The 21,906-nt window shown below is 52.2% G+C and overlaps 2 protein-coding genes across 2 annotated transcripts; both read left to right on the plus strand.

Annotated features, from left to right (window-relative positions):
* The first annotated feature begins 620 nt into the window (after window positions 1–620).
* IGFBP6 (insulin like growth factor binding protein 6) lies at window positions 621–5,881 on the plus strand. The gene is made up of 4 exons (XM_079774190.1): window positions 621–1,013; window positions 4,573–4,697; window positions 4,880–4,999; window positions 5,570–5,881. Exons 1-4 carry the CDS (start codon window positions 686–688, stop codon window positions 5,690–5,692), a joined length of 696 nt encoding a protein of 231 aa, XP_079630316.1. The 5' UTR covers window positions 621–685; the 3' UTR covers window positions 5,693–5,881.
* A 949-nt stretch (window positions 5,882–6,830) lies between these two features.
* On the plus strand, window positions 6,831–16,912 carry SOAT2 (sterol O-acyltransferase 2). The gene is made up of 15 exons (XM_079774166.1): window positions 6,831–7,191; window positions 7,672–7,727; window positions 8,207–8,343; window positions 8,690–8,749; window positions 9,093–9,200; window positions 10,980–11,256; window positions 11,696–11,765; window positions 12,285–12,369; window positions 12,832–12,877; window positions 13,076–13,205; window positions 14,300–14,397; window positions 14,813–14,911; window positions 15,490–15,625; window positions 16,194–16,339; window positions 16,529–16,912. The coding sequence occupies exons 1-15, from the start codon at window positions 7,077–7,079 to the stop codon at window positions 16,577–16,579; spliced, it is 1,614 nt and encodes a 537-aa protein (XP_079630292.1). The 5' UTR covers window positions 6,831–7,076; the 3' UTR covers window positions 16,580–16,912.
* The last annotated feature ends 4,994 nt before the right edge of the window (window positions 16,913–21,906 follow it).

Raw genomic sequence — 21,906 nt, forward strand, 5'->3', positions numbered from 1 at the left:
GCCCCCTTTGCCCCCCCCCCCCACCCCGCCTCTATCACCTTAGCCCAGGCTGGCCCCCGGACACGTTTTCCCCGCAGTTGCATTTCAGGGAGAGTTTCTCTTGCCCCTTCCCACGGTTGCTCTGCCTCTTTGCCCTTGATCTACTTTCTCCCATCAGCAGTCGGTGCTTATCCCTTCTCTTTCCATTCACCCCCTCCCTCTGATGACCCCCGGGCCCATCCCTTCTCCCTCCGCTTTCAGACCACGGAGTCCCTGGTCCCGGCTCCCCGTGCACCCACACGCTAACTGGATCTCAGCTTTCCCCTTCTTCCCAGCTGCCGGCCTCTCCTCCTTCTACCCCTCCCCGTCCTCCAGGCCCGGGAGCCAACAGTCCCTCTTCCAAATTCTGGGCGAGATTCCCGGGAACAGAGCAAGAAAAACCAGAGTAATTTGGGGGAGTAAACCGAAGTTGGGGAGGGAGCCGGGAAGAAGAGTGGGGAGGACCAGGTGGGGTGGGGGGAGCCTCTCCAGTCCCACCCAGTTTAGGGAATGCCTCTGCCTCCTCCCCACCCCCCTGACCCCCCTCCACCTGGTCCTTAAAGGGCCCGGCCCCTGACCCTCGGCTATTTAAGACCGAGGGGCGGCAGCAGGCAGCTGCTGCGCTACGACTGCTCTGGGCGGAGAGAACGGGGCAAAAACCCCGACCATGACCCCGCACAGACTGCTGCCGCCACTGCTGCTAACTCTGCTGCTCGCTGCCCGCCCGGGAGGCGCCTTGGCACGGTGCCCGGGCTGCGGGCAGGGGGCGCAAGCGGGATGTCCAGGGGGCTGCGCTGCAGAGGAGGGTGCGGGGCAGCCCGCAGAGGGCTGTGCGGAGGCTGGGGGCTGCCTCAGGAGGGAGGGGCAGCAGTGCGGGGTCTACACCCCTAACTGCGCCGCTGGACTGCAGTGTCAGCCGCCGGAGGAAGACCAGGCTCCTCTGCGGGCGCTGCTGCTGGGCAGGGGCCGCTGCCGCCCCGCGCGCGCGCCCACGGGTGAGTCAGCGCCCGCCCCGCCCGTTGAGACCCGCTTCTCCGCAGGCCGGGTCCTGGGGAGGTGGGCGCAGGCAGCCCTGCAAGCCTCTGGGTCCCGCCACTGACGCTTCTCCTCCCACCCCAACCCTGGGGGGCACGTTAGAGGGGGAAGGGGGAAGTGCGGGAGGCGGGGGGGCAGCTAGGGCCGGGGAGGTGTCTGAGCTCTCCACTTTTTTTTGCCCCTTCTACCACTTTCTCTTGAAGGGAAAGAGATGGAGAGGTGGAGGGGTTCAGGGCCATGCCATATGCCACAGTAGCCCAGCTCCTTCAGTCCTAGACCCCCAAGTTGGAGAAGGGACCCAGATGTTCTCAGCTCCCACTTGGAAAAAGAGGGAATGGAACACCAGACTCCCAAATCCTGCACACCCTGAGAAATATCTCCCCCTCTCCTTTTCATATTGGGGTGTCCAAAGCACCTGAACATGAGGCTAAGAACAGAAGACGCCCTCCATCCAGAGTTGTTTCAGACCATCACAGGGTCAGAGAGTAGGTGCCGGGGTCCTGGCGGTGGGGACTAGAGGTGGGAAAAGAAGGCACCTATCAAATCAGGGTTATGATTTAAAGCTGCCACCCCACCCTACTCCAGAGTGGAGAATAGAAGACTTAGTGGGTGGGCAGAACAGAAGTGAGTCAGAACCTGAAAGATGGGGGGGGGGGGGGGCAGCAGGGAAATGGGGAGGGCAGGAAATATACCCCAGGGGCACCTGAGTTCCTGGTTTCTTCCATGGGAAGGGCTGGGAAATTAACTTGGAGCTGCTTTCAATCCCGGATGCATGCGTGCAGGCTGCGGAGGCCCTCCTAAAACGGGTGGGTCAGCGGAGGCAGTAGGAGCAAAGTCATGATAGGGTGTTAGATGGAGGAAATGAGGGGCAAGGGCCGAGGAGTGTGGAGGAAGGAGTATCAGATTCGGGACTGCAGATGAAGTGACTCCAGTTGTAAGTGGTAAGCAGAGGAGGGCTCTCTCTGTGCTTGGGGCTGGGCACATAAGCAGAGCTTGCTTTGGGCACGGAGAGAGAGTCTTTTCAGGGGTCATAATAATTTTACAGCTGGGTGGAGTCCAAGCAGTTCGTGCTCCCCTTCCGGCCTTTCCTTCGTCCTGACTTATTTCTTCATCTTGTTCCATCCTGAGCTCATCCCAGACCCCCCCAGACACCATGTGTGAAACTTCCCCAGAGCCAGAAGCCACCTCCCTCCCGTTGGAAGCCCCTCATTCCCGCACTTTTGCAACCTGCCCTCTGCCGGTCTAGGTTGACGAACCTCACGTGTTCCTGGGGCCACTAGGGCCGGGGAGGTGTCTGAGCTCTCAACTTTTTTTTGCCCCTTCTATCACTTTCTCTTGAAGGGAAAGAGATGGAGAGGTGGAGGGGCTGGGCCACAGGGGACCAGAAGGGTGAGGCCCCTGCTGTCCCAAAAGTAACCACATCCCAGCTTGGAAGAGGTGGGCTGAGTCACAGCAGGGTCACAGCAGGGCCACACATTCCACTTGGTTGCTGCTGACCCCTCCCACATCCATTGCTTTTCTGCCCCATCTCCCTGGGTTAGTGCACCCCCTGCTGGCTTCTGATGGAACAGCCAGATCTTTCACCCCAAGCCCAAGGCCTCCCAATATACAGTAGTCCCCCTTATCCACTGGAGCATACGTTCCAAGACCCCCACTGGATGACTGAATCCGAGGTTAACACCAAACCCTAATCAACGCCTTCGGCTCTGCCAGAAATGTGGCAGCAGATCCACACCAGCAGATGCAGCCTCTCCAATAATTTTTTTATTTTTTCAGTCCAAACCTATTCCTGAATCTGTGTAACCATCTCTTATTTGCAGTAAATGTCTTGCTGTCCCTCGTTTCAGGGGATCCTTGCTTAAGTCTTCGTATAGGCTCACTGTTATTTGTCACAACACATTGCCATCAGTTGGAACACGTTTTCTGTCCCTGTCTTTTACTGACAAATTTAATGTCTTCTCCCTCTTAACTAAGCACTTACTGTGGCCATAACTTTTCTTTCTTTTTTTAAAAAAATTTTATATTTTTTAAAATATATTTTATTGATTTTTTACAGAGAGGAAGAGAGAGGGATAGAGAGCTAGAAACATCGATGAGAGAGAAACATCGATCAGCTGCCTCCTGCACACCGCCTACTGGGGATGTGCCCGAAACCAAGGTACATGCCCTTGACCAGAATCGAACCCAGGACCCTTGAGTCCGCAGCGGAGGCTGACGCTCTATCCACTGAGCCAAACCGGTTTTGGCGGCCATAACTTTTCTAGCTTGAGGTGTGACAGCAAAACTAGCATGACTTTCTCTGTGTGTTTTTTTTAAAATGTGTTTTCATTGATTTTTTTGAGAGAAAGGGAAGGAGAGGGAGAGAGATAGAAACATTGATGAGAGAGAAACATCCATTGGCTGCCTCCTGCACGCTCCCTACTGGGGACTGAGCACACAAGTCAGGCATGTGCCCTAACTTCTTGGTGCGTGGGATGATACTCAACCAACTGAGCCGCACTGGCCGGGCTAGCATGGATTTCTTATTCCTTCTGCACAGTTTCATGGAAAGAAGACTTGTTTTATTGTAGATCTTAGCAACCTCAGTATACGATTTTTAAAAATATTTTTTATTGATTTCAGAGAGGAAGGGAGGGGAAGAAAGAGATAGAAACATCAACAATGAGAAAGAGTCATTGATCAGCTGCCTCCTGCACGTCCCCTGCTGGGGACTGAGCTGAAACCCAGGCATGTGCCCTGACCTGGAATCTAACCGTGACCTCCTGGTTCATAGGTTGACACTTAACCACTGAGCACCCCTAGGTGGGCCAGCATATGATTTTTATTCTTTCCTTATTAACTTGAGAACTTTCACCTTTTCACTTAAAGCCAGCACTTTTTGGCTCCTTTGGCATATCTGAGTTGCCAGCATCACTACTCTTGCACTTTGGGGCCATTAATAAGTAAAAGAAGGGTTTTGAACACAAGGACTGAGATACCATGACTGTCGATCAGATAACAGAAATGGCTAATAAGTGACTAATGAATGGGGAGAACATACTGCATAGAGACACTGGACAATTGGCTGATTCATGTCCTGGGCCGGAAGGAGCAAGAGGGCGAGAAATTTCATCACACTGTTCATAATTTAAAGCTTCTGAATTTTTTATTTTTGGAATTTTTTATTTAATATTTTCAGACTATGGTTGACTGCAGGTAACTAAAACCACAGAAAGTGAAACCACAGATAAGGGGCAACTATTGTATTTGTTCACGATTTTTGCTTTCCAAAGTGTTCCTCCCTCCTAAGCCTTGTCAGGAAATGTAATAATACCATTTGCCAGGGAAAGAAGCTGAGGCCAGGAGAAGGTAAGGGTGCAGCCAGATTCTAACCCCCCTTCACCTCTCCTGCGCCAAAAGCCCCTCTCTTCCTCCCGCTTCAGGGAGGAGAGGTAAGCAAGGCTCTTTCCTACGTGGCGCCGGTCTTTGCCATCTGGCTGATTTCTGGCCTTTTCCTCCCCCCTCTTCTTTTGGCTGTAGGGGAGAATCCCAAGGAGAGTAAACCCCACGCGGGGACCACTCGCCAACAGGACATGAGCCGTAGAGACCAACAAAGGAACCTGGGGACCTCTGCCACTCCGGGGCGTGTCCAGGACACTGAGATGGTGCGTCTGGGGCTGGCAGGGAGCAGGAGGGGTGGGGAGCCCTGAGGATGTCCATGTGAGACTGCCTCCTGGGGCTCGGAGAAGTCTCCCAGGTTAGCCCCGGGAGCCTGGCGGGTGGGGCCCAGGGGCTGTGCCGTGGAGCTCTCAGCGGGTTCTAAGCTGCTTGCTCCCCCTTCGCCCAGGGCCCATGCCGCAAACATCTGGACTCAGTGCTACGGCAACTCCAGACCGAAATCTTCCGGGGGTCTCACACGCTCTATGTGCCTAACTGTGACCATCGGGGCTTCTACCGCAAGCGGCAGGTGAGGCCTCGCCTCTCTCTCCCCGCCTTGGCCCATCGGTCCAAGGCTCCTACCAGGGATGGGAGGGGGGCTTATACAGTTGCATAAATAAGACACTGTCCCTGCCTTTAAGGATCTCCCAACTTCAGCGCCCATGCAAACAGAATAACCAACCACACACCGTAGTAGAGGAGTTAGACTGCCCACGGAGTGCCTAACTCGGAGGTACACAAATGTGAGGCGCCCCAGGGTCACCTAGAGGGCTGTGAACACACAGGTGGCTGAGCCCCACCAGCAGAGCCTGAGAATCTGCATCTCCAACTCCATCCCTGGTGATGCTGATGCTGTTGGTTTGGGAGCCACACTCGGAGAACTACTGTTCTGGCCTAGAAGAACAGGCACAATTTTGTGGGTGGAGAAGAAGAGAAGCAAGGGAAGGGGACCCAGCAGGACTCACGGTCCTGAGAACTCTTAGCTGTTTCTGCGTACTCAGACTCAGGAGCCCACAGCCCATCCCCAACCCACAGGACCCCTCCCACCTCTCCTGTCGGAGCCCTGGCCTCACCTCTGATCTGTCTCCTCTCTCCCCAGTGCCGCTCCTCCCAGGGGCAGCGCCGAGGGCCCTGCTGGTGTGTGGACCGGATGGGCCAGCCCCTGCCAGCATCCGTGGACAGCAATGGCGGCTCCCCCTGCTCCACAGGGAGCAGTGGCTAAGGCTGGGTGGGGTCCCGCAGGGCCACTGGCAGGAGCCTGGGGCTGTCATCTTGGGCCATTTGTCGAGTCCATGAGTCACGCAGTCCCACACTCCCCCTTCAGGCCCTGCCCCATTGTCCCCCTTATCCCTGAGACATCACACAGGGAAAAATTGTTGGTGTTGGCTTGGGGTGTTAATAAAGCTGTTTGGGGGGCCTCTGGTCTATGTCTCTGTGTCCACCTCTCACATTTCTGGAGCCCCTGACCCTTCCCTCCCCCGTTTACAGCCCTCCAGTAGCTATTTGCCTTTCCTGTGACTACCTTTGGTCCTTCCCGCTGCTCTTGGAATGAAGGAGGCAGCCATTGGCAGAGGCTTCAAGCCCGGAAGCCTCACCCAACTACCCACCAGGGAGTCGGGGGGCGGAGACAGAAGTGGGGAGACACTGAGCCCGGGGCCTTGGTATGAAGTTGTGATCTTTGGACACAGGGGAGAGGAAGAATTAATAGTTAATCCCCAGCAGGAACCTAACAAAGAGGAACTCTCAAAGCACTTACCCTTCTGTTACATCCTTCTAAAAAGGAAACGAGATTATTATTTATTGAGCTCCCCTCATGAGCTGGGCCCTGGACCCTGTGCTTTTACCTGGATTACCTCTTTTGGTGCTTATAGTAATTTTGTGAGGAAGGGACTTTTGCCCCTGTTTTCCAGAGGAGGAAACTGTGGCTTAAGGTATTTGGGTCACTAGCCTAAAATTACACAGCCAGGAAATGATAAAGGGAGGATTTAAATCTAGTTCTTCCGCATGTGACAATGGCTGGCATTCCTCAGATGCTAAATAAGTGTCTACTTTGCCTACCTGCTAACCCAAGCAGGTGTAGGGAAGAGCTGACCTTCAGGGACACTGGCACCTAGCACTTCCTAGTCACAGGTGTCAACCCCATCAGCATATTAATCACCTGCATACAATGCTTTCAAGTTGACTAGGTCCTTTCACACACCTTATCTCATGGTCTAAGGGAGCTGAGTGTACTGATAACCGAAGAGGTTTCTGACTCCGCCCCGCCCTTCAGCCTGCTGGAAGGTGAGCCATGCTAGGTGATAAGCCTCAGAGAGGCAAAGTCCCCCTTCCCACCACATGCATAGTCACTACTCCTGTGGGAGGGAGAGCACACTTGCTCAGAGCTGGGCATCTGGGGGGTGGTTGGCTGTTGCGGGGTTGCATCCAGTCCATCCCTGCGGCAGCCCGCAGAGCCTGTAGCTGAGAAGCACTGCCCTCCGGATCAGATAACCTGTCATGCTCCTGGAGGCCCCCTCCTCCTGAGAGGACTTTAGTCTGTGGAGCTGTCGCTGAGCTGAGAGATGGGAGCTCCGCGGGGTGGCAGGCAGTGAAGGGAAGGAAGGAACATGGCAGAGGCCGCCTGCTGCCCAGTCAAGACTGACCTCATGGAGCCCAGGGCGGCCCGCTCTCGGAGGAGAGCAGGGTCGAGAAGAGAGCAGGAGGACCGACCCTCCGGAGGAGGTGAGCCACCCTCTGGGAGTGCAGACAGCTCAGGTGGGGGTGGAGGTGAGGCTACCCTGTTGAGAGGGGGCTCCTCCTCTCTACCTGAAACCCCTCGTGCTGTCCTGGGAAGGCAGACTCTGGCCTCTGCCCCTAACCACCCAGCTGGGAGACAGACACAGAGAAGGGGCCTTCAGAGCTGTGGCCTTGCCTCGTCTCTCTGACTCTCTAACCTCAGAGGGTAAACAGAGAGGCTTCCTGTTCCCTGAGTACCCTGTGCTGTCGTCAGGCTCCCTGCTTACCAAGGGCCTCCTCACCCCCTGACAAAACAACTTCCTCTTCTGACCGCCCCACCCATGATACTAGAAATCTGCTTGCGGGGCTGGGAGGCTGCTGAGCACACAGAAAGCACTTCCTGGCAGAGGATGCCTCTGGGCTCACACCAGGCAGCAGAACCCTAACTCCTCCCCTTTGGGTGTGCCCTTTGACCCCTCCTTTTAGGAAATGCTGAGGCGCTTGGAGGCCCTGACTTGGTGCAATGGACTCAACATATGGAGGTGAGGGACCTCAGAGGTCAGAGGTCAAGATGAGCAGGTCTTAAAGTGGAGAGGGCAGTAGGGGAGAGGACCAGTTTGGTGATAAAGACAATTTGTTCTTGGGTTCAAACCCCTCAGATGAGGTAAGAGCTAAGGGTTAAGATGAAGGGCTTTGAAACACAGGTCATCAGGGCAGGAGCCAAAAGTCAGCCAGTCAGTCAGTCTGTTAGAGGTCAGGAGAGGGAAGGCTGGGGTCAGGGAGAAGAGTCAAGTCCGAGATGACAAGGTGGTTGGGACTGGAAATGTCACTACTGCTGTTTCTCCTTGATCATCACTGCGGCCCTGGGAAGCCCAAGGGAGAGAAATTATTGGGGAACTTGTGGGCAGGAACCATGTTGTCTCTCCCTAGCACTTGTGCGCATAGAGAGCTCAGTAAATGTTGAGTGAGTGAGAGGATGGCAAACTGGTTGGAGGGACAGTGGGCCCTGCTTTGTCCATAGACTGTGAAGGCACAGCTGCTGGAGCAAGCACAGAGACAGCTGCTGGAGCTGCTGGATCGCGCCATGTCAGAGGCCGTACAATCCTACCCGCCACAAGGCAGACCGCTGCCCACTATTCCTCCAGATTCCCCGAAAAAGTAAGAGGCTGAGGAGCCAGGGGCTGATGAATGGCTGGAGCAGGCTCCACCATTGTGAGATTACAAGCCATAACCATCATCTCATGCGCCCTTTGCCAGCGCTGGTCTGACCCTCACTTCAACCTTCCCCCTTCTCCTTTTATTGCCTCTGCCTTCCTGGCTCTGACCTCCACCTCTAGCCATGCTCTGCCCTGGCCCTGACCTTCAGCCTGATCCTGCCCTCTGGCCCTAGCCTTGACCTTCTGCTACTACTACTCTTGGCTCCCACGTATTGATCTTCTGCAAGGCCCTCTGCCCACTGCCTTCTTCCTTTGGGTCCTGACCCAGAACAACTCTCTCAATTCAGTATCCAGGAGCCATCCCTGAAGAAACGGAAAGTTTTTATCAACCGCAAGTCCCTGCTGGAGTAAGTTAAAGGAGAGGATGGGGGGGGGGGGGCGGTGTGCTTTGGTTAGGGGTCCAGGATACCTCAGTTCTCATCCCCAGGCTCTAGATGGTTTGGGAGAGGACCTGGAAAGGGTTTTTAAGGTTCAGTTTCCCCACTTGCCCTGTGTGTAACTGTGGAAGAACGGCCACCAGGACACGTGGTGGCTGGGCAAGAAAGGGCTTTGGGCAGATGTCCCAGTCACATCCCAGCCCTCAGAATTTCCCATCAGTAGGCTCCATCCTCACATGTGCACAGAGCCTGAGCCAGTCCACATGACCCTGAGGACCCTTCCGCACTGACATTCAGGGTCCTCTCCCTCCAGTGAACTGATGGAGGTGCAGCACTTCCGGACCATCTACCACATGTTCATCGCAGGCCTGTGTGTCTTCATTATCAGCACCCTGGCCATCGACTTCATTGACGAGGGCAGGTAGGCCTCTCTCCTCCCGGGATAGGCACGCAGATCAGATCAGACCCCTTGGGTCCCCAGGGTTCCACCAACTATTGGCCTGAGAGGGCACAGGTTCGCCTTGGATATTGCACACACATCAGTGTTGCTTCCAACAATATTCCCACCTAAAACACACTCTGAGCTTCACCTAAAACACACTCTGAGCTTCTTCCTTCCACAGCCTCGGATGGTCCTCAGTCTGTCCTCCCAGGATCAGCCACTCATATACTTCTCAATGGAGCCTTGTCTTGAGGCAGACATACTAGTACATATATGTGTGTGCACACATACACACTTCCCTTCCCCTCTCCTTTCCAAGTCAGTGCTGTTCAGTTCAAGTAACCTCCTGTGAGCATCTTCTAAGGACTGGCCCTGGGGGCCAGGGAGATGAGGGGCAGACCCCATCCCTGTCTATGAGGCACCCCCAACCTTGTGGGAAGACAGACAGCCACACAAGTGCCTTGGTGGGTTGTTTCCCCCAGAGACCACCCCCCACACACTCTGGGGGATGAGCTTCAGAAGACTGTACACCCCTGGGGTCTGTATTTGCAGACCCCAGGGGTGTACAGTAGGGCTTAGGAAGCAGTAAAAGGAAGAGGGCCAAGGATCTGCAAGTTCAGCAACAGGACCTTTTGGTAAATTGTTGCTAAATATGAATATTGTAAGTATCAAATCTCAGTAAAATATTCAAATACTTGTAAAGTTACAGTCCTTGACAATGCCCTCTCAATCGCAGACCACTTCCCAGAAGTAACTTTTTCAACAGTTTTGAGAGTTTTCCTCCAGAGTGGTTTCCACCCATCCTATATAATAAAGAGGTAATATGTAAATTAACCCTCACACCCTCACAAGATGTCTGCCTATGACCAGGCCAGCAGGGGCGTTAGTGAGGGATGACCAAACAACTGAACAAGCAGGCTGCGTGGGGTGACCAGGTTGGTAGGGGAGGGCAGTTAGGGGTAATCAGGCTGGCGGGGGGGGGGGGGGCAGTTAGGGGTGACCAGGCAGGCAGGCAGGCAGGTGAGCGATTAGGAGCCAGCGGTCCAGGATTGTGAGAGGGATGTCCAATTGCCGGTTTAGGCCCAATCCCCAGGAGCAGTCGGACATCCCCTGAGGGGTCCCGGATTGGAGAGGGTACAGCCTGGGCTGAGGGGAACCCCCCCTCCTGTGCATGAATTTCCTGCACTGGGTCTCTAGTATGTGTATGAGAACCAAAGAGATGTATTTCGTAGGGGTTTACATAAATAAAACACTATATCTATTGTTTTGCTTTCACTCCCTAACAACCTGGTTTAGAGATCTTTCCATGTCAATCCATTGTTTTTAATGACTACAGAGTCTGAAGATGCCTGGCTTTGTTCATTTAGTCCTTTCCTAATGGACATGTAGGTTGTTTCAATTTGTCATCGTTAAAACTGTATACTCAGTCTAAGCAAACAAAACACTCAACAACCTGCACTCCAAAGAACGAAACAAAGCTAAACACTAAATACCTCCTGTCCTACTTAGCATGCAAAGTACAAGCCCTTCCGCAACACCATAAATATCCACAGCAGCTCTAACAGCAATTTGGAAGCAAACTCATTTCCCAACAGTCTCCTCAGGCAACAGAGGTGCCATCTTGAACCCTTTCAGAGATGAGGAGCTCACAAGCTTTGCAAGATACCTCAGTGTACCTTCCAAGAGCTCTGGCTGCAGAGGGAGGGGGAAGAATGGGCTGCACATCTGTCTACTTTGTCTCTCCTTCCCCACTCCAAGGCTGATGTTGGAGTTCGACCTGTTGATCTTCAGCTTCGGACAGCTGCCCTTGGCTCTGATGACATGGGCCCCCATGTTCCTGTCCACTCTGCTGGCGCCCTACCAGGCCCTCCGGCTGTGGGCGAGGCCCCAGGCCAGCGGGGCCTGGACGCTGGGGGCGGGCCTGGGCTGCGTGCTGCTGGCCGCTCACACCGCAGTGCTGGGCATACTCCCGGTCCACGTGGCTGTGAAGTATCAGCTCCCGCCAGCCTCCAGCTGTGTCCTGGTCTTTGAGCAGGTGATGAGGCGGGGAGGGAGGGGAGAGGGGGAGCCCCAAAAGGCGGTGGAGGCCGGATGAGGGTAGGCACTACTCTTAACAGTGGGATGGAGCTAGTTACCAGGGGCGGAGTTTGTTCCGAGGGATTTGAGCGTACCAGCAGGCTCCAAAGAAATGTAAACGAATGGACCCCACTAGGCAAATAAAGTCTAACTCCTCAGGGAGTCACTGGGGTTGATCAGTGAAAGCTCTGCCCTTGCCTTTTCCATGCTCCCTTACCCTGGAGTCATCCCAGCAATAAGGTAATCCGACAAAAGATAAAGTATGTGCTCTGAACACACACATTTTACGAAGTGCCCCCCCCCCCCTCTCTCCTTCCCTCCCTCAAAGGAGAGGACACAGAGATTGTGATATGCTGAAAGCCACGCACCAATTTAACCTCCCTTCCACTCCGTCTCAGGTCAGACTCCTGATGAAAAGCTACTCCTTCCTGAGAGAGGCTGTGCCTGGTATCCTTCGTGCCAGAGGAGGTGAGGCCTTCGGCTGGCGCTGCTGTGAGCTCCGTCCTGATTGGAGAAAGCCAGCAGTGGCAGGACCCCCATAAAAGCTCTGACTCCCTAGGCCCACCCTGCCCCTGGGCACAGCTCTGACCTCCAGCTGGGCTCTGTGGGCCTTAGACACTCGGCATTCTCAGGTCCCACTCTGAGCCATGGCCCCTCTGTGGCCCAGGACTTCTGGTGCTTTCCCATCTCCAGGCCCAGCCGGAGAGAGAGGGAGAATGGATAGTGCAACTTCTTGGTGCCAAATAGAGCTTCAGCCAGAGCAGGTCCTGCGCCAGAAAATGGGGTGCCTGGAATGGAAGTAAAAGAGGGGTTCAGCTCCTGCCCAGCTTCACCTCCCCCGCCCCACCTTAGACCCAATATCCAGGCCCTCACCCAGCCCCTGCGCCTCTGTCCTAGCCAGCTCTCCATACCCTAGTCCCACCCTCCCACACCTCTGCCCTCTCTCGCTTTCCCCTTCACTGATGAACCCTTCTCACTCCTCCCCAGGTGAGGGGGTCCGGGCCCCCAGTTTCTCCAGCTACCTCTATTTCCTCTTCTGCCCCACACTTATCTACAGGGAGACTTACCCCAGGTAAGACCCTGCACCCTTTCCCAAATGCCTAGGCCCATCAGGGACCTTGCCCTCCTCCGCCCCTCTCCCTGAAGTCCCCGGTCTCACCCCAGACACTTCCTCAGGAAGCAGCCCATCACAGAGAGAGAAAGAAGCGGCAGGTAGACGACCCCTTCTCCTCGCCCAGCCCACGGTGACACAAGGGTGATCAACTGTCCTGATTTGCCCAGGGTATTCCCTGTTTTAGCACTGAAAATCCCAGGTCCCGGGAAGTCCCTCAGTCCACAGCAAACTCCAGATGGTTGGTCACCTTAGTTGACACGCAGGCTAAAAACACATTTGCCATCTCTGCTATGGAAGGTGCAAACTGTTCTAGTGCCCCACTTCCCTGAGCAATTGAGGGGCTATGGAGAGAGGGCCCCAGAACCTGGGTTCCGGTCTGACCAGAGAACAAGAAACATATACTCCTCATTGCTGCTGCAGGACACCCAACATCAGGTGGAATTATGTGGCCAAGAACTTTGCCCAGGTCAGAAGATGGGGTAGAAGGTGGACCGCCTGTGACTCATGGTAGCTGAGGGGATATTTCTGGGGGTGGGGTGGAGAAAGCCTGGGGAGGTCAGAGGGAAGAGAAGGAAGATGCTGGGCCAGAGTCCAACTCCAGAGTGAGGGGGCAGCTACCAGTGCCCCCCCCCTCAAATTTAGGTACCCACCACCCCCTCTTCAGGCCCTGGGCTGCATCCTCTATGCCTGTTTCATCATGGGCCGCCTCTGTGTTCCCGTCTTTGCCAACATGAGCCGGGAGCCCTTCAGCACCCGCGCCCTGGTGCTCTCCGTCATGCACGCCACGTTGCCAGGTATGCCCACTAAAGCAGGCCTGGAGAAGGCTGCGTCCTGGGAAAGCTTAGCCGGGAACTTCTCACTCGCCTTGCTCTTTCCCTTCTGTCAGTTTCAACACCTCCTTCTGAGTCTCCCTTCGCTTCTGTCCCCTCCTATCACTCTTCATTGTCAGGGTCTCAGTTCAGATTACCATCTACTCCCCCTTTCCACATCAGCCTCCCAACCTGTGTCCCTCCCACCTGAACCTTTCCTCTCCCATCCGCCCCTGAGGACACTGCTGCCCAGATGAACCTCCGTCCTACAGAGTAATCATTTCTGATCCTGCTTCAAAAGCTCCAGTGACGCCCCATTGCTGGGATCTCCAGATAAGAGCTGAACCTTGGCCCGGCATTCAAGGCCCTTCCTGTGCATGGCGTTCCACCATAACCCCAGCCATTTACTTTCCTGCCTCCAGGCCTTTGCTTATACTGGTCCCTCAGCTTGGAATGCCTTTCACTACTTTCCAGTTGTGAAATCCAGTTCCTTCTTGGAGGCCCATGTGAGAGGCCCTCTTTAGGAAGCCTTCCCTTTTTTAACCATCAGTTACCATGACTTTCCTTGTGATTTGCACTCCCAAGCACATCGATGGCCACCATGCTTAACTCCCGATACATTTGACCTTGATGTGTGATTGGACATGTCTCTCTGTCTCCCTCCTCCTCCTCCTCTTCCTCCTCCTCCTCTTCCTCCTCCTCCTCTTCCTCCTCCTCCTCCTCCTTTTTCTTCTTCTTCTTCTTCTTCTTCTTCTTCTTCTTCTTCTTCTTCTTCTTCTTCTTCTTCTTCTTCCTTCTCTCTCTCTCTCTCTCTCTCTCTCTCTCTCTCTCTCTCTCTCTCTCCCCTCCCCCCCCCACCCAATCACTCTCAATGACCAGGGTTTTTCAGAATCATCTCATATCCCCAATCTCTGATATGGATGAGCAAATGGATGAATTAATAAATGCCTGAATTAGTAAATGACTAATAAATGATGGGTAGGATTGAGGCCCTAGTTGCTGTGCAAGGGCTCCTCAGATCTTCCTGGGGGTCCCAGGTGGGCCAGTCTAACCTGCAGCCCCTTGTCCCCACTCACCAGGCATCTTCATGCTGCTGCTCATCTTCTTTGCCTTCCTCCACTGCTGGCTCAACGCCTTCGCGGAGATGCTACGATTTGGAGACAGGATGTTCTACCGGGTGTGGCCTGGACCTGGACCACTTGGGAGCTAGGGGCAGGGAGAGATAGGAAGAGATCTGGGGAGGATGGTGGCAATGTTGGGTGTCATCTCAGCTGCAATCTCCCACAATGAGAAATGTGCTCTTCTGGGTGTGGTTAAATGCCAACCTTCCACCTCCCAGCTAGCCAGGGCTAACTGCTTTTGTGTGGATGGAGAGGAGTTCCAGAAACAGGGAGAGTACCAGGGAAGGCAGGGACCCCAGGTCCTGAAGAGGCAGCTGGGAGAGTGCTGCTGTCTCTGTTTTGCCTGGGGTCAGCTCTTGTGGAAGGACATTGGGATAGGGGACAGGGGAGGAGTGAGAAGCTGGGGCCTGGGAAGAAACAGGGCCCTGATGCTTACCTCCTTCTCCCACTCTGACCCCTCCCCTTGCCCAGGACTGGTGGAACTCCACGTCCTTCTCCAACTACTACCGCACTTGGAACGTGGTGGTCCACGACTGGCTGTACAGCTATGTATATCAAGATGGGCTGTGGGTATGGGCTCTGCAGAACCCTTCAGCCCCCACACTTAATGGAGCCTCTCTGGACCATCGTCTCTTTCCTCCCTCTGCACCATCCAACCTACGGGTCCCTTGACTTCCATCTGCCCCATTCTACCCAATCCAATGGACAGAAATTTCATCATGGGATCTAACTTTCCTTCCTTCCTTCCTTCCTTCCTTCCTTCCTTCCTTCCTTCCTTCCTTCCTTCCTTCCTTCCTTCCTTCCTTCCTTGTCCTTAATTCCATCCCCTCCACAGGGCCTTTCTGCCCGCCTAAGGAACATGCATATATCAATTTTCAGTTACCAAGAGTTGTTACATACATTTAATCTGCACAATAACCCTGAGAAGTTTTATTATATCATCCCCTTTTAAAAATCACATCTAAGGCCCAAATGGGTTAATAAAATGCTCTTAAATAAGACATGTCAGCCCTTATGACCCCAAATCCCATATTCTTTCCATTGCACCACATACCCTCCTGGCTTTCTTAAACGGGGGAGGGGGGCTTGCTTTTTGTGGAGGGATCCTAAGGAGAATCACTCCACATTCCTCCCCCTATCCCTGCCAGCTCCTTGGTGGCCAGGCCCGACGGGCAGCCATGCTGGGCGTGTTCCTGGTCTCTTCAGTCGTCCATGAGTATATCTTCTGCTTTGTCTTGGGCTTCTTCTACCCTGTCATGATGATACTCTTCCTTGTCATTGGAGGTGAGCTTGCTTCTGTGTGCCACTGGAGGGGGATTCATCCAGAGGGAGGAGGCTTGTGCTCCGGCTCCTGGAGAGTCCAGACTGATGGGGAAGGCCACACACCCAAGACAGAAGGGGATATGCATGCCTTCTGGGCGAAGGCCTGAGAGTTGTGTGTGAGAGTTGGAGTGAGGAGACACTTGGGAGCAGGGATGAAGGCAGCATCTGATGGCAGCGAGGGGGCATCCTGGGGAATGCGGAAGAAGATTTCTGACTGGAGAGGAGCACCTGAGCAGGACACACATAGAGGGAGACAAAGGGGAGAAAACTGGTGGAGGTTAGGAGGTCCAGTATGAGATCCAGGATATTTTTTGTTGTTGAGATCCAGGATATTGAAGGGTAAACTGAGGAATCCTGGTTTTACATGAGCCACTTGAGACCTCCATGGGTTTCTGGAGCTGGGTTCAAGATCTTTCCCAATGGGATATTCCTGTTCCATCTCTTCCCAGTGCCCTGGGATGGGAGAGCAGCCAGGGACACAAGGCACAGGTATCTGGAGCTGGGGTGACAATCTTTTCTCCTGCCTCAGGACCGATGAACTTCATGATGCATGACCGGCACACGGGCCCAGCGTGGAATGTGCTAATGTGGACCATGCTCTTTCTGGGCCAGGGCATCCAGGTCAGCCTGTACTGCCAGGAGTGGTATGCACGGCGGCACTGCCCCCTGGCCCAGGTAAGGAGCCATGATACCTAACTCCCCTTTCAGGAGTACATGCCTCTCATTCCCAATAGCTAGTCCCCGATTTTTGCCCAATTCAACAGCTATGATCAGGGGCCAAGGCCTGATTTGCGGGTGATGGGTTCCCATGTCTTGGGTGCACTGGGAGGGACCTCATTCACAACTCACCTTTCTCTGGCACAGACAACTTTCTGGGGGCTGGTGACACCTCGATCCTGGTCCTGCCATACCTAGAGGTCAGGGCACCCTCACTGTCCTGATGACACCAGCAAGTTCTTCTCTGCCTGCACAGCCTGGGACCAGGGCTCATCTCTCTGCACTCCAAGACCTAGCTCGGAGGCAAGGGGGCTTTGCATGCATGACCCCACCCAGGAATTCCAGAGACTCAGATCTGTGGGCCTGTAGATAGCTGAACATAGACCCAGGATGGCGGTGGTTCTTGAGCCCCCATCCCCATAGACTGGGCACAGGGCCCCCTCCCATCCCATGGCTGTCCAGACCTGAGGAGACTCACATATTTGGTGAATGTGGGGTGACTTACAGAGACCTGGGACCACCGAGGTCTGAGAAGGGTTTGATTCTGTTTTTGTACTTCCAATACGATAATAAACTCCACGTTTCTTTTTATTCATTCGTTTATTCATTCATTCATCATTTGCTGAAGGCCCACTTTTGATAGACATTATTGAAGAATTGTGTCTGCAGAGACAGGACTTTGTGTCAGGAGGGGCTGAGGGTCTTGGGTGACATCCTGCCTTATCTTCTCTATGCCACTCCCCTCTCCCCAAAACCTGGCCTCGCTGCCTCTTCCACCTTGACTCCTTCAGCTCTCATTTCCACACCCTTTAACCCTTCTGCTCTTGGCAACCTCTATCACATTTTTAAAAAATATATTTTTATTGATTTCAGAGAGGAAGAAAGAGGGAGAGAGAGATGGAAACATCCATGATGAAAGAGAATCGTGGATCGGCTGCCTCCTGCAAGTCCCCCACTGGGGATCGAGCCCACAACCTGGGCATGTGCCCTTGACCGGAATCGAACCTGGGACCTTTCAGTTCACAGGCTGACGCTCTATCCACTGAGCCAAACCAGCTAGGGCTCTATCACATTTTGAGAGGGCACATAGTAGGCCTCCTTTCATTCAGCATGAACCTCCTATACAGACCTTAGGCAAAATGTTCAACATTGTGAGTCTCAGTTTCCACAGCTATAAAATGGACATTAAAATTAGGAGTGTCCTGACTGTATGGGGACAGTAGGTAAAAATATTTGTATTCAAAGCCACTCCAGAAACTAGACTGTGTGGTCACCCTAAGAAGAGGGTCATTTCTGTCTTCCCTACACAGATTCCTTGCCTAACCTGGTGGTGGGAGATATCTGGATTAGGAAAGGGGAGTGTTAGCTCCAGGGGAACTGAGAACCAAAAAAACCAGGATTCCTAAGAGAGAGGGGGACACTTTTAAACATATTTTAACAGTGTCTAGAGAATATATTTTCATGTCAATAATACAGATCTAGTTTATCATTTTGAATTATTGTATAGCATTGTACTGCGTGTATATACTATAATTGAACTAATTGCATACATTTTAATTGTTTGCAATATTTGCTCTTTAAAACAATTCTATGATGAACTTTCATACACACACACACACACACACACACACACACACACACACACACACACATCTTTGTGCATTTTCCTAGGAGAATGTTCTAGAAGCAGAATTACTGGAACATTTTATACACATTGCCCAACTTCCTCTAGAAAGCTTACATTGCCTGCCCATCTCCCACCCCCTTGCCGATATGGGGTTTTGTCAATTCATTTCTTTTTACCAGAAAATAAATTTTTATTTTTAACAGAAAATTATGTCTAGTATTTTTATTTTGCATTATACTTCCATTGATTGATTTTTTTTTTTAATAGAGAGAGTGGAAGGGAGAGGGAGGGAGGAGGAGAGAAAGAGAGAGAGAGAAAAAAACATTGATGTGAAAGAGACACAATGATTGGTTGCCTCCTGTATGTGATCCCAGGGCTGGGGATCGAACCTGCAATCCAGGTATGTGTCCTTGACCAGGAATCAAACACGCTACCCTTCGGTGTGTAGGCCAATACTCTAATCACTGAGCCACACCAGCTGGGACTATGCTTACTACTTTTAAAAATTGAATATATTTTCCTATGTGTACCAACCATTTTTAGTTTATATTTTATTTTTATACTAGTGGCCCAGTGCATGGATTCATGTACATTGAAAGGAAATTAATTAGAAGAACGATTCATGCAGTAATTACATTACTGCAAAAAATTACATGTCAAAATAGTATATATAATATCCTACCTAATAAAAGAGTAACATGCAAATTAACCATCACTCCACTACACCCACCAGCCATGCCCACCAGCCACGCCCACTAGCCAATCAGAGCGAGTATGCAAATAAACCCAACCAAGATGGCTACAGCCACAGAGAGCAGGAGGGAGGCTTGGGTTTCCCAGGCAATAGAGGAAGCCAAGCTTTCTGCCTGCCCTTGCCAGCCTAAGCCTCCACTCAAGGCTACAAAGTTTCAACTATAGAAGGTAAACAAATCCAAACATAAATGGCGGCAGCCACGGAGCTGGAAAGAGCGGGAGGCTAGGGTTGCCCTTGGCAATGGAAGAAGCAAAGCTTTCTGCACACCCTGGCCGGCCCAGGCCTCTGCTTAAGGCTACAAAGTTTCAATTATAGAAGATACACAAACCCCAACAGAAATAGTTGCCGGCCACGGAGCAAGCAGGAGGCTTGGCTCCGCTCCAGGCTACAAAGTTTCAATTGTAGAAGGTAAATAAATTCCAGATACCAGGGGCTCTGCATGGGTCTCCAGGGGGCATGGCTGGCCTGCAAACCACCACAGGCCCCTTGCCCAGGCTGCCCCATGCCCAAGGGAACCCCACCCTGATCCGGGACACCCTTCAGGGCAAACCAGCTGGCCCCCACCCGTGCACCAGGCCTCTATCCTATCTAATAAAAGAGTAATATGCAGATTGACCATTACTCCAACACACAATATGGCTGCCCCCATGTGGTCAAAGATCCTGCCCCCATGTGGACACAAGATGGCCACCACAAGATGGCCAGCAGGGGAGGGCAGTTGGGAGGCACCAGGCCAGCAGGGGAGGACAGTTGAGAGGGACCAGGCCTGCAAGGGAGGGCAGTTGGAGGTGATCAACCCTGCAGGGGGGGGGCAGTTAGGGGTGACCAGGCCGGCAGAGGAGGGAAGATGGGGGCAAACAGGCTGGCAGGGGAGCAGTTAGACATCAATCAGGCTGGCATGGGAGTGGTTAGGGGGTGATCAGGCTGGCAGGCAGAAGCGGTTAGGGGCAATTAGGAAGGCAGGCAGGTGAGCAGTTGGGAGCCAGCACTCCTGGATTGTGAGAGGGATGTCCATCTGCCTGTTTAGGCCCGATCCCACTGTAATTGGGCCCAAACGGGCAGACGGACATCCCTCGAGGGCTCCCAGATTGGAGAGGGTGCAGGCTGGGCTGAGGGACACCCTCCCGCCCCCGTGCACGAATTTCATGCACCGGGCCTCTAGTAGTATTATAAAATTAAAACATGCGATTGGTGCCAGCAAGAGCTTTATAAGTATTGCGCATGCACGAGTCAACATTTATTTTTAAATTGCCAGTGCGTGTCATATGTACCAGCTGGTCAGTCGGTCAGATGGTCGATGAATAAATCGCAATGTGGTTCACGTTGAATGTCAACAAAAACAACCAAAATCACAAGCGACAATGACAGATTGAAATATACGCATGCAATTGGTGCCAGTGAGAGTTTTATATGCATCACGCATGCGCAAGTCAACGTTTATTTTTAAATTGCCAGTGAGCGTCATATGTACCGGCAGGTCAGTTGGTCAGACAGTCAGATGGATGGTCAGTCACTTAGCCTTTTATATATATATATAGAGAGAGAGATACTCTATTTTTTTTTATTTTTTTTATTTTTTAATATATTTTATTGATTTTTTACAGACAGGAATAGAGAGGGATAGAGAGTTAGAAACATCGATGAGAGAGAATCATCGATCAGTTGCCTCTTGCACAGCCCCTACTGGGGATGTGCCCGCAAGCAAGGTACATGCCCTTGACCGGAATCGAACCCGGGACCCTTCAGTCCGCAGGCCAATGCTCTATCCACTGAGCCAAACCGGTTTCGGCGATACTCTATTTTGTAGAGAAGATTTAGGTTCTCAGCAAAATTGAGCAAAAATAGAGATTTCCCATATAGTCCTTCCCCCCATACATACACAGCCTCCCCCATTCTCACCATTCCCCACCAGAGTGGTATATTTGTTATAACTGGAAGCTACCTTGGCACATCATTACCACCCAGAGTACATGGTTGACATTAGGGTTCATTCTTTTTTGTTGCACATTCAATGGATTTGGGCAAATTAATTTATTTCTGTTTTTAATTTTTCCCCAGACTTATTAAGATATTATTGACATATAACATGTAAGTTCAAGGTATACTATGTGAATATTTGATACATGTACATATTGTGAAATGATTACCACAATTAGGTTAGTTTCTTAACACCTCCATCATCTCACATAATTATCATCTTTTTTGCATCTATGATGATAACATTTATGAACTACTCTCTTAACAACTTTGAAGTATGTACTATGGTATTGTTCATTATAGCCAGCATGCAGTACATTAGATCCCCCAAATATTTTCATCTTACCACTGGGAGTCTGTACCCTTTGACCAACATCTCTTTGTTTTCCCCATCCCCATCCCCTGGCAACCACATTCTACTTTTTATTTCTATGAGTTTGGCCTTTTTAGATTCCAAATTTGAGTGAGATCATACAGTATTTGTCTTTCTGTGTCTGACTTTTTTCACTTAACATAATGCCCTCAAGAAGCTTTGAATAAATTTGACATGTACCCACCATTATAATATACAGAGTAGTTCCATAGCTCTAAAAATCCTCTGTGCTCTGATGAATATCTTATTTTTTATTTTGTTTATTTTCACTGACTAACCTATACAATTTTCCATTTTTATTTTATTTTTTATTGTTTTTTTAATATATTTTTTATTGATTTTTTACAGAGAGGAAGGGAGAAGGATAGAGAGTTAGAAACATCGATGAGAGAGAAACATCGATCAGCTGCCTCCTGCACCCCCCCCACCAGGGATGTGCCCGCAACCAAGGTACATGCCCTTGACCGGAATCGAACCTGGGACCCTTCAGTCTGCAGGCCGACGCTCTATCCACTGAGCCAAACCGGTTTCGGCAATTTTTATTTTATTTTTTAAACTAGAGGCCTGGTGCACGAGATTCGTGCACTTGGGGGGTCCCTCAGTCCGGCCTGCGCCCTCTCGCAGTCTGGGAGCCCTTGGGGGATGTCCAACTGCCGGCTTAGCACTGCCGTGGAGGCGGGAGCTGTGCTTGCCAGCCCTGAGCCTGGCTTCTGGCTGAGCAGTGCTCCCGCTGTGGGAGCACACTGACCACTGGGGGCAGCTCCTGCGTTGAGTATTTGCCCCGTGGTGGTCAG

This window comes from Cnephaeus nilssonii, assembly GCF_951640355.1.
Source record: "Cnephaeus nilssonii genome assembly, chromosome: 6".
NCBI lineage: Eukaryota > Metazoa > Chordata > Mammalia > Chiroptera > Vespertilionidae > Cnephaeus > Cnephaeus nilssonii.

Bases quoted from the DNA above. Each gene is read 5' to 3' on its own strand.
- IGFBP6 (XM_079774190.1), top strand. From the start codon at position 686: ATGACCCCGCACAGACTGCTGCCGCCACTGCTGCTAACTCTGCTGCTC. The intron at 1,014-4,572 runs GTGAGTCAGCGC...TTTTGGCTGTAG, and splicing joins CCCCGCGCGCGCGCCCACGG to GGGAGAATCCCAAGGAGAGT. The intron at 4,698-4,879 runs GTGCGTCTGGGG...CCCTTCGCCCAG, and splicing joins GTGTCCAGGACACTGAGATG to GGCCCATGCCGCAAACATCT.
- SOAT2 (XM_079774166.1), top strand. From the start codon at position 7,077: ATGGCAGAGGCCGCCTGCTGCCCAGTCAAGACTGACCTCATGGAGCCC. The intron at 8,750-9,092 runs GTAAGTTAAAGG...CTCTCCCTCCAG, and splicing joins AACCGCAAGTCCCTGCTGGA to TGAACTGATGGAGGTGCAGC. The intron at 14,398-14,812 runs GTGTGGCCTGGA...CCCCTTGCCCAG, and splicing joins GAGACAGGATGTTCTACCGG to GACTGGTGGAACTCCACGTC.